The sequence below is a fragment of the Zeus faber genome (genome assembly GCF_960531495.2).
Source record: "Zeus faber genome assembly, chromosome: 16".
Taxonomy (NCBI): domain Eukaryota; kingdom Metazoa; phylum Chordata; class Actinopteri; order Zeiformes; family Zeidae; genus Zeus; species Zeus faber.
This window is the reverse complement of record NC_137202.1, coordinates 22917652-22929502: the sequence shown is the minus strand read 5'-3', so window position 1 is coordinate 22929502 and position 11851 is coordinate 22917652. Positions and strand designations below refer to the sequence as shown.

Here is an 11851-nt window from a genome sequence, read left to right as displayed (position 1 = left end):
ATAAACATGTTCTATTCTGAGAATAAGGGTTGACTTTGGACGACGTTTTCGTGTGTGTGTGTGTGTGTGTATTTGCGTGTGTGTGCATGTGTGTGTGTGTGTGTGTGTGTGTGTGTGTGTGTGTGTGTGTGTGTGTGTGTGTCTGTCCTGGCTCCCCCGTGATCATTGTATTGGTCTTCTGAGTGGGTGGTCTGTTCCAAGAGAACAGTACTGGAAACATTACACCTACACACACACACACACACACAGACACACACACACACACACACACACACACACACACACACACACGCATTCAGGGGAGAACTGGGAATCACACCAACGCAGCGCAGCAGAGGGTGGAGTCGACAGGAGCCTTCTTCCAGATGTGTGACATGAATTTACTCTAGAACATGAACCAGTAGCTCCCACTCACCGCTGTGTGTGTGTGTGTGTGTGTGTGTGTGTGTGTGTGTGTGTGTGTGTGTGCGTGTGTGCGCGTGTGCGTGCGTGCGTGCGTGTGTGTGTGTTTTGCGATAGTTGTGAGGACCAGCCTTCGAATTGACTTGTTTTTTGGGGTTTACAAGTGCACCAGGAACACGGGTCCTCACCTTGACAACTAACACAAGAAAATGTGTTCGTGTGCTTCTGTGTATGTGTGTGTGTGCGCGCGCGTGCGCGTGTGTGTGTGTGCGAGTGCGTGTGTGAGTCCTTTCCAGAGGCTTCTCCTCCACCTCTCTGACAGCGAGAGTTTCCCAACTTTCCACCGTTCCTCCCCTCACCTCCCCGCTCGCTCGGAGGCGGCGGGACGGGCCGGAGAGAAGAAGGGAGACTCAGGTTATGAGAACGGCGTCCACTCTGACCTCCGCCGCGCCGCCCGTGGACCCTCCCCGTCCAAGGCTTCCCACCAGGGAGGAGAGAGGAGCGGGGGAGGGGGGGGGGGGGAGGAGGAGGAGAAGAAAGCGAGAAAATAAAATGACGTGACCTAAAAAAAGGAAAGAAAGCGCTGAGCGGAGGAGGAAAGGTGTGGGAGGAGGAGGACGGAAGTGGTCGATCGGGGCGCCCCCCAGAGATCCCTTTTGTTTAGATTGCTCTCCATTCCCCCTCTCTCGTCTCCCACTCTCTCTCTCTCTCTCTCTCTCTCTCTCTCTCTCTCTCTCCATCCGCTGACATCTGAGGTAGATTACAATTGAGACCCCAGGTCACATTTATGACTTAAACCAAGAACATATGTTGTGTGTTGTGTGTGTTGTGTGTGTGCGCGTGTGCGTGTCTGTGTGTGTGTGTGTGTGTGTGTGTGTGTGTGTGTGTGCGCGCGTGTGTTCTCCATCCATATGTGTGTCCTAGTTCCTGACTGATGGTCAAATTTATTTTCTTGTCCATTGTGTCCTGCTACGATATCAAAGGCCTATTGTTTGCTGATCAGCGAGGGTGCTGCAGGTTACCGGCGGTTCCTCTCCCCTCCGCCCTCCTCCACCTCCCGCTCCTCCCCCGACGCAGATTTTCCCCTCCGTTCCATTCTCTTTGCGTTCCGCATCCGTTGTCTCGCTTGGCCGAAACCATCGTCGCCCTGTGCCATCTCGCAAACTTGAAAAAAATGTACTTTTATTTTGTATTGTATAACATCTTTCTTATTTTCACTTTGCTTTTTATTCAGTTTTTATTATTTTTATCCCCCCGTTTTTCTCCCCCCCCCCCCCCCCAGACTGTTAGGCGTTTTACAAATGCTAATCGTCCGTAGAGTCACGCAAACCTCACCAGAACAAATTCCCAGTTTATGTAAATGAACCTGGCAAATTAAATTGATTCTGATTCCAAATCTGAAACGCTCCCCCAAAACCTGCTTCGGGTCGGTTTCCAGCGATGCGAACGACCACGCCCTGCACTGTATGTTCTCTGGAAAGCGGAGGATCGCGAGGCCTGGCTGATATAATCGATATAATGTTGATCTTGTGGCTAGATCATCTGGGATATCTGGGTTCATTATAATATTGTGATGTATCTTAATTTCTTTTTTTGTCTTAAAGGTGCAGCGCAGTTAAATAGTACACGATTGACTAATGACCGTCAAATTAGCAATGCTGTTTCTCAGCCATTCGTTTAGATTACACACGAACGAGACGCAATAGTCGTTTCCCTGAAATGACCCGACTCTACGTTTTCATCAACGTATTAAATGTAAAGATTCACCGAAAAACTCGACATTGCGAACACGCCGGCGCCTTCGAAATAAGAGCACCTGCTCCTGAGCGAACACCAAAAACAATGACCCCATCTCAATCACATTAAAAACAGCACATCAGTAAAAGTGTCAGTTGACTTTATTAGAATTTGCTTCAATCAGTTGACGAAGAACAACTTTTGTCTTTGGAAGATTTAAAAAAAAAAAAAAAAAAAAAAAAAAAAGAAAGAAAAAAAAAAAGAAAGAAACTACAAAACAGATTGTTCAAAAAGGACAATATAAAAACCATGGCATCAAAATATCTTTCAAAATTAAGAAAAAAAGGCTCAAATAGTTTTTGGATGAAGGGCGTTTTCCTCGCAAACGCCCGTTTGTTTACAAAAAGGACAAATAAAAAGAGATGGAAAAAAAAGAAATCAATTGATATTTACAGTGCATATATTTACATTAAGGCATTTTAGTTGGGGAGAAATGGGCGATCCGGTTGGACCCCACTCCTACGCGATCAATAAATAGTCAAATTTACCATGATACATTAACAGTGCTATATTATCTTTTGCCGATGAACAGACACAGCCAGAGATGCAGGAGAAATCAAAGTGAGAGTGGACGTAAAAAAACAGGGACAATTTAGGCGTGTACCACAGACGATCACAGTCAATCTGAGAGAAGTAAGACAGAGCACCGTGTTCCAAGGTGGAGAAAAGACGATTGATCACATACCTGTGCTACTCTCGATTGGAAAAACAATACGTCAGATGCGTCAATCAAAACCAGTGAAGGAGGCACTTTTTAACAAAAAGCGCGGTCGGTGACGGAACGTTACCCGGGGCCAAACCCCGGACAGACGTCGGGCGAAGTGTTTTTTTTTTTTTTGTTTTCCCCCCTCTCTGAGACTCTCTTCATGGGCGTCCACCTTTTCAAATCCAGACACTTATTTTTTTTTTTATTATTATTTTTTTTAAGCTCTTTATTCGGTCTAGGGCAGGGATGTCGGAGCCATTTTAGGTCGCCTGGCGGAGTCGTCGCGTCGGGTCGTGACCGCGAGCCGCCGAGGCGTCTTCTTGGTGTCCTACGAAGTGTTTTCACTTTACACATTTTCATTTCTTGAACTACATTGACTCTGAATGTATTAAGAGACCTCAACTCCGCTGTGGTCGATTCAGTCGTTTCCATACACGTATGGATAGTAAAAACTGAAAAAAAACAAAAAACGAATTTGCGAGTCGTCGGACCGGACTATTCATTTGACACCCCTGGTCTAGAGGAATGATTATGAGTTCCACATGCGAGTTGAATGTCCATCAGAACACAAAAAAAAACAAAAACAAAAAAAAAAAAACAACTCGAATCACATGCTGCGGCTCATTATCAACCTTCCGCCTCCAATTCTCAATGTTCCTCATGTCTCCTCTCTCTCACTCTCCCTCTACATTCTGAAATCTTTCCCTTTATTCATCCCTCCAGCCCTCTCCCTTCCTCTATCCCCTCCCGTATCTCCCTCTCTCGGGATTAGAACAAGCCTTACATTTTTAATATGTAGAGAGGGACAATCGGTGAATTGCGTGTTCCGTGAAAACAAATCCATTAGAAACGGCCGTTGTTCCGGTGACGGCATTTCAAGTGCAAACCAAAGGTTGTTTTTTTTGGTAAAAAAAAAAAACTAAAAAAAACCTTGTCGATTTCCAGTTACAGAAACAAACAAAGAAAAAAAAAAAGTTCAAAAAACGAAATAAAAAGAAGTAAACAATCATTTGGCTGTGCTAGCTTATCAAGAAAATTTTAAACAAAAAAAACATCCCTTTTATATAGATGGAAAAAAAAAACAATCATAAAGCCAGTTCTAAGAGTTAGAACACAGCTTAAGCTGTGTAAGCTTAATACATTTTAAGTGCTTTCTTTCCAGTCATAATCAATGTGGCCAGTTCTAACTGAGTGGGAACACAAATGAGAGAACCCTTTTTTTTTTTTTTTTTTTTTTGCCGTATTTGGTAACTTTTTCTTTTTTTCGCAGTCTTGCCAAAAGGAAATCAAAGGTACATGTACCTGGTGGTTGAGGGACTGGGGATTTTCGCCCCCAATTCCTTGTCTTTACAAATTCCACTCACCAAACCAATCGTCTCTCCGTTAAAAAGTTGTTTTTAAACGGGACAACACCGTTGGAGCGCCTGGCGGCGCCGGGTTTCCCTTACACATCATGGCAGATGTAGCCTTTCACCCATTTCTTTCGGTGTGGCTGCTTGACATAACGTGTGTGTGTGTGTGTGTGTGTGTGTGTGTGTGTGTGTGTGTGTGTGTGTGTGTGTGTGTGTGTGTGTGTGTGTGTGTGTGTGTGTGTGTGTGTGTGTGTGTGTGTGTGCGCGCACGCGTGTGTTAGTTCTGGTGTCTCTTCATGTGCAGCGCCAGGTGGTCGGAGCGGGAGAAGGAGCGGGAGCAGACGCCACACTGGAAGGGTTTGGCGCCCGTGTGCTTGCGGTAGTGGCGGGTCAGCTCGTCGGAGCGGGCAAAGCGCCAGTCGCAGCCGTCCCACGTGCACCTGTACGGCTTCTCACCTGAGAGGAAGCCAGACGACACGGAGGGAGAGGTTAGGATCGCCCACCACGAAAGAGAGCAAGGAAACCCAGTAGTTATCACAGGGTTCATACTGCCTATGACAAAATTCAAGACTTCCAGGTGCTTTTTTTTTTTTAAGCGTTATTTTTCTCAACTTTAAGGAATGCAAAACAGATATAATATATTTTCAATGTGATCTTTATTAATTAAAATATAATATAATCTTAGTCTCATTGTCCATTATATTAGCATATCTAATATTAATATCATTGTCATTATAAGTGTCCTTTACCAACCATGTTGGATTTAATGTACATTTCCCTGCATCATCTATGCTGTAAAAGGGATTCTGGAAAACTTTTATTGTTTTACGGATAGGGACTATTTTCAAGGTATTCCAATATTGCAATTCGTGAGGACGAAATTCAAGCACCTCAAGGACCTTCATAAGAGCCCTGGTATCAGACGAAACTTCTCAAAGCCTCTCTGGCAATGAGATGGAACGAAATGTAATAAACCACACTAAAAAATTGTCACAAAATGATCATGACCGATGTGGGTTTTCCGGAGATTAAGCGATGGATCAAGCGCAGTCATGCCCGAGCGCCTGAGCAACGAGGTGTCTCGGCACGTGGTGCGAGGTTATCGCTGCCGACGGCGTGTTAATCAGTGAGGGGGGGGATCTTCAAGGCGGACTTCCAGGAAAAGTTACAGAAATAAAAAATAAATAAAAGACAACATTTATAAGAATAAAGCAGAAACATTGGGTAGAAATCCCAAAAGACAGTTCCATGAGAGCGCTCGTGGGGCCAGGCGGAGGAACCAGGAGAACAGGCTCGACTGGAACGCCCGGCTGCCTGACAGCCGGGCGTTCACAAAGGGCGGACATAATCGCTGTCAGTAAGACAGTCATCATCCACCCAGTTTTCCCACGGGCGGCCCTGCGCCCTTGCCCGCGCCGTCCCTCGTTCTTTTTGTTTGGAATCGGCGTCTTGGGCCCCGTTTCCACGGCCAGGGCACGTTTTCATTCTCAGGTTAAAAAACCCGACGGACCTACGCCTCGGCTTCGAATAGGCGGTTGCAGACGGCCCTCCCTGCTCCCGCCCGCCCATCGGACGGACCACGGCCCGGGTAAACAGGTGAACAAGTCATTACGAAATGAACCCGTAAAGGCCTCGGAGGGAAAAAGAAAACCAAAAAAAAAAAAAAAAAAAAAAAAAAAAATCCCCCAAACAAAACCAGACAAAAAAAACAAAACAAAAGAACTCTCCACAGCACACTGGAGGGAGATGAAATGAGAAAGAAAAGAGAGAGCATAAAAGGGTGGGAACACACACACACACACACACACACACACACACACACACACACACACACACACACACACACACACACACACACACACACACACACACACACACACACACACACACACACACACACACACACACACACACACACACACAATCAGAGTAATGGATGTTGATGGGGATTAGAGTGGGGACTCCCAACGGGGCTCAAACGCATTAGGAATCATCTCACGCTGCCTACTGACAGGTGTGCACCTCTCCGAGTGTACGTGCATGAGATTCAGAGGGGGGAGGCCCGGGCGGGGCTGGCGATAGCGAACAAAAAAACAATTAATAATAATAATAAAGCGGAAAAACATGATTTTATTGAATTGTTTTTTGATTGAGCATGTGGGAGTATCCGAGGAGATGGCAGCGTCACTTTTTTTTTTTTTTTTTGTTAATGTGCTGGTGTTTGTAATGCTGCGGTTTGTAAACGGCTTCATCGCAGTGATCAGCCTGCAGCAGAGCGACGCCCCTGTCTGTCATGTTTGCAACATGCAGCACACACACACACACACACACACACACACACACACACACGAGCCGCTGAGAGTTTACGTGTGCGCGCGCATCGGGATGATAGAGGAATGCGTGGCTATCAACAGAAGCTTTGTTTTGATAGCTGTCCTGAGGTGGGGCCCAACACCTAACCACTTGTTTGTTGACTTAACTCAAAATGCAACAGGGAGAGAGATAGAAAGAACCCCTCTAGGAACCTGGACATGTGAGAGCGAAGGGGATCGGAGGCTCTTTTTCCTTGTCTTCTCAATCAGTGCGCCGCCACACACACACACACACACACACACACACACACACACACACACACACACACACACACACACACACACACACACACACACACACACACACACACACACACACACACACACACACACACACACACACACACACAGTATTTGTACTGTAGGAGCCGAGTCCAACTACTCGCAGAAGAGTGACATATTTTAAAGAGCGAGGTTCGAACAGGAACTGGGAGTCAGCAGCAGCAGCAGCCACGCAGACAGTCGTACACTGGCACTGGCAGGAGTGTGTGTGACGTCCACCTGTTTAATGGAATAGTATATTGGGCCACGGGTGGGAATGGGGTAGGATAGGCTTACACACACATGCCAAGAACACAACACTCTGCCTAGCAACATGGTGCCAGTGTGTTCTGAAATATGAGGCACATGGGCAACATCATTTTTTTTTTTTTTTTTTTTTTTTTTGAACGAGGGCATTTTCCAAAAAGAGAAGCCTACAAGTTAGTTTGGCGACTGCCTTACCCGTGTGAGTCCTGAGGTGGGCCTTCAGATGTGACGACTTGGTGTAGACCTTTTTGCAGCCTGGAAATGACAGATAAACACATTTCATTCGATAAATTCCCAAATACGGGAGCTAAAAAGTGCCACCGAAAAGGGTTTCACAGTCTAGGTTGGCATACTGTGCACGAGGTTTACCGACTCACGGGCAGTCAGACCTTATCAACTCAAGACGTCTCAAGTATTTGTATCATTAATCTAACTCTAAGGGAAGGGATCTCCGTCCGTCCGTCCGTCTGTATGTATATGTATGTATGTCCTTCTATTATCTCGACACCAGTTCATCCGAAGTACTTCACACTTGGGCGTGCGGTGTCGAATTTGGTGAAATTTGGACACGGGACACGTGTCATATTAATAAACTTTGAATAAACAAGCGAACAGTGAGCCAGCGGGGGGCGGGGCCTCAAGGCTCTGCGACTGAGTCACAAAGAGGGTCTTTCCCCGGTGTACCACTTTAAACGGCAGTTTCATCTCCCATTGGGGAACACAGGACTGAGTTGTTGACATTTTGTTGAGCTGTGCTTTTCATATACCTTAAATTATAAGTCTTAAATTGATAAATTGATCAACTATTTTCATGCTTATTCCCAAACAACAAAAGTTGAAGATCATGACTTGAGCCTCATTGGACGTCATTCATTTTTCTTTTGTTAAAAATGGAAAAAGGAAATGAGATTTTATATATATATATATATATATATATATATATATATATATATATATATATATATATATAGTGCTTTTGCATTCAAAAGACTGCACCAAAGAAAGCCGTTTCTTCCAAATCTCCTCAAAATTACCACAACATTTTATGGCAAAAGACGGAATAACGTAAGAACTTATTCCGGTCTAAACATTTTGTACAAAGCCGAAATAGACGGAAAACGCTCGGTGGCAAGTAATGCACATTTGATACAGGACTTATCCAGTCAGTGTAGATAAGAATAATCTGCCACAACGTCTCTCGTCGCAATCGGGGTAAGTTATAAACGTCCAATTGGGCGGTGTGTATGCACAGACATGTGTCAACACGCCGGGGGAGGCTCCTCTAAGCCAATTTCACACCGTGCCTTGGGCTAGTTGACATTACATGTCCTACAAGTAGCTGCACATCATATAGATCCAATGTGTGTACGTTCAGCTCTCCTCTGCGAGGTCCAGCTCTCACACAAATGATCCCCGGAAGGGCTGTTTAAAGGCAAGAGGAAGTTTAAAAAGTGTGTGTGTGTGTGTGTGTGTGTGTGTGTGCGCGCGCGCCCCAACACTGAAGACAAGCGAGACGCGAGATGGAAAAGGAGATTGACGTGAGCAATCTTTCAAAATGCGTCTCTCCTCCCGTAAGCGCGCGGTCGTCTGGATCGTTAGGTTAAAGTGTAGACATTATTGTTTCGTGACAGAGCAGCGCTGAAGCCCGGCCGGCAAACTCACTTTCACGCGGCGGTTACCGTGCCGACGCTCTCTTCAAAGCAACAAGCAGGGGGGAAGGGGAGGGAAAAAAAACAAACAAAAAAAAACAGCGGCGTTTCAAAAATCCGCCTGTAAAGGCATGATAATAACAGCAAAGCTGTTTCTGCACCAACCAGTTGATTAAAGTGTAGTGAGTGATCTCACGCTGGATGATTATATTTCCTGCTTCCAAAAAATAAAAACAAAAATCTGCAAGCATTAGTATGGCAAGTAGATTTAATCACTGACGGACCTATAAAATGGAACATATAATTGGATTAAAAATGCCTTTGTTCTTAGCTGGATTTTTTTTTTTCTTTTTAATCTGATCATTTGGCATGAACAGCACAACATAAAAATGGAGCTTGCCAAAACAAATGGCACCAGTTTAAATCCCCGAGGGTTTTTCTAACCTGGGTAGTCACAGTGGTGGATCCGTCTTTTCTCTAGATCGGGGTTGTTTCTGCGGTTGTAGCGGACGGGCATGGCGGCATGGACTTGGGCTGGGGCCGGGGTCGGGGCCGCCGCGGTGGGGAGGCCCGTGGCGGCTCCCGGAACCTGAGCTGCGCCGGCGGCGAGGGACAGGGCCAAGCCGGCGGGGCCCGGGACCAGGCCGGGGCTGCTGCTGGCCATCTTGGAGGCGATGGAGGCTGCGTAGGAGGGCGGCGGAGACAAGGTGTGGAGCAGCTCCTTCTGCCTGTCGGGGCTGCCCGGCTCGGAGCTGGGCGGGGAGGGGGGCAGGTAGGGCACCTGCTGCTGAAGGAACTGCGGGTGGGCGTGGGCATGGGGGTGGGGGTGGGTGTAGGCCCCGCCGTTCAGGCCGTAGCCGTGCTTGGCGGCCGGCTCCGGCGGCAAGGCGGAGGGCGGCGCGGCCAAATCGTGGAAGGGCGTGTGGATCGGCGAGGGGCCCGCGTGCCGCGTCTGCTCATGCTGCTGCGGCCGTGTTTGGGCCTCCATGATGTTGCCATGGTGGAGGTCCAAGTCAGAGTTTAGCAGCTGAAACAACGAGTCGCCGTTGTCATGGTGGTCGTGGTGCTGGTTGTGGTGTTGGTGTTGGTGCTGCTCAAACTGCGACGTGACTTCCTGTTTCACAAACACCCCCGGCATGGGTTCTCCGTCGTGGCCCCCTCCCGCTTGGCTAAAAACACTGGTGAAGTCCGGGAGGCCCTGCAACGTCATGTTTATGGTGGGTGTTTCCATGGCCATGGTCCCGCCGCTGCCACCCGTTTGGGGGCAGTGGGAGTGGAGGGCCGGGGCGGAGAAGGGCGGGGACGGGGCCTCCGTTTTGACTTGGACCAGCCCCGCGTGGGACTGCGGGCGCACCGGCCGACACAGGCCCATCCGCAGGTAGGCGACGTCGGGGAGGTAAAGGTTCATGTTGAGGGTGTACGGAGCCACCGCCTGGTCGTCGCCGAAGAACTGGTCGACGACGGACGCGCTGTCCCGCCGTGACTTGTGCTGGTGCTCGGCGGGCGAGGGGTGCGGGTGCGGCTGCTGGGACAGATACCTGTCCAGCTCGCACTTAGTCTGGAAGGGGGGGAAGAGGGAGAAGGGAAAAGGCGGGGAGAGTGAGACGGGAGGCAGGGCGAGAGGAGCGAGGGAGACCCAGCGCTCCGCCTTCGTAAAGAAAATATATATAAATAAAAAAATAAATTAAGCCGACCGACAGAGTTGTGACATTCCGGAGCAAAATAGCCGCCTAAATAAAGTCGGCAGCGTCCGAACTCGGCCCCTCCGTTAACCGACCCCACTCGAATGGCCACCCTTGAACCGTCCGGAGGCGCTATTCCGAGAAGACAAAAGGTTTGATAGGAGAGTCACCACTAAAACATTTATCAAGTAGTCATCGATGCAGAGCTGCTACATTCCCTTTCCGCCTGCAAGGCTGAACTCATAAACCCACTATAGGCCAAAGCGTGGACGGCTTTAGGAGGGCTGCGGTCGAGGATCTGCCGAATTCATGTTTGTGTTAATAATGGGATTAACAATATTATTAATAATTACAATAAACACCGTGTGTGTGTGTGTGTGTGTGTGTGTGTGTGTGTGTGTGTGTGTGTGTGTGTGTGTGTGTGTGTGTGTGTTCGACACAAAACATGCATCATTAATTCATGCTGGTGCGCACATAAATAATTCATGTCGCGCATTAGAGCAGTCCGTCAGTAATGGAACAGTCGGATCAGGACATAAACATGAGGTCAGCCTTGAGCGCGCGCGCGCGCGTGCGTGCGTGTGTGTGACTTGTACCACGCAGCGCGACGCGGCCGGCGCGCGTCCCGCTCGGCGGTGTGCGCTCGCCGGGGCCGAACGGACGCGTGGTACGAGTGGCCACGCCCTCGGCGCGCCACGCCCATCCGAACGAAGCGCGACGGGCGGCGAGCGGGTCCCCGCGCCGGCGCTTTCCCCGCCGCACCCCACCCCGCCCCGGGTGATAATAATAATAATAATAATAATAATAATAATAATAATAATAATAATAATAATAATAAATAGATCAATACAAATTCAACTTGGGTCCCCCTTCTATCCGGTTACCTGGGCGTATTCGCTGTGTCCGCTCCTCTCCGGGTCCATCTTGCCGGAGTCCAGGCCGAACAGGGTGGACTCCTCCAGGGAGAAGCCGCCGTCGGGCAGGGCGGCTTTCAGCAGCGGGTAGAAGGGCTCCTCCTGGCCGCCGCCGCCGCTCATCGTCAGTGTCGCGGCCATGAAGCTCCTCTGCGGCGCGGGCACCTTCGATCGGCTCCGGGGGGGGGGGGGCGGGGGGGAAACGTCTTCTCCTACGGTTCGGGATCGTCCGAAGGCAGCGGAGCGTGAGTCGTGGGAGTGGAGTGGAGTGGAGCGCGGGTCCGCCTGCTACATCCCCTCCGCTCGGCTCATCTCGCTGCGTGTGTGTGTGTGTGTGTGTGTGTGTGTGTGTGTGTGTGGGGGGTTGTATGTGTACGGGCGGGTGGGTGTGTGTGCGCGTTTGCCTGTGTGTGTGTGCGGGTCGGGCGGTTTTGTATCGCCGAGCGGCG

General features: G+C 48.8%; 1 protein-coding gene across 1 annotated transcript; it reads right to left on the bottom strand.

Annotated features, from left to right (window-relative positions):
• Positions 1-2308: 2308 nt before the first annotated feature.
• On the bottom strand, positions 2309-11635 carry klf5a (Kruppel like factor 5a). Its single transcript, XM_080017009.1, has 4 exons — positions 11373-11635; positions 9251-10364; positions 7353-7412; positions 2309-4713 (listed from the first exon to the last, which is right to left on the bottom strand). Exons 1-4 carry the CDS (start codon positions 11541-11543, stop codon positions 4535-4537), a joined length of 1524 nt encoding a protein of 507 aa, XP_079873135.1. The 5' UTR covers positions 11544-11635; the 3' UTR covers positions 2309-4534.
• Between the last annotated feature and the right edge of the window lie 216 nt (positions 11636-11851).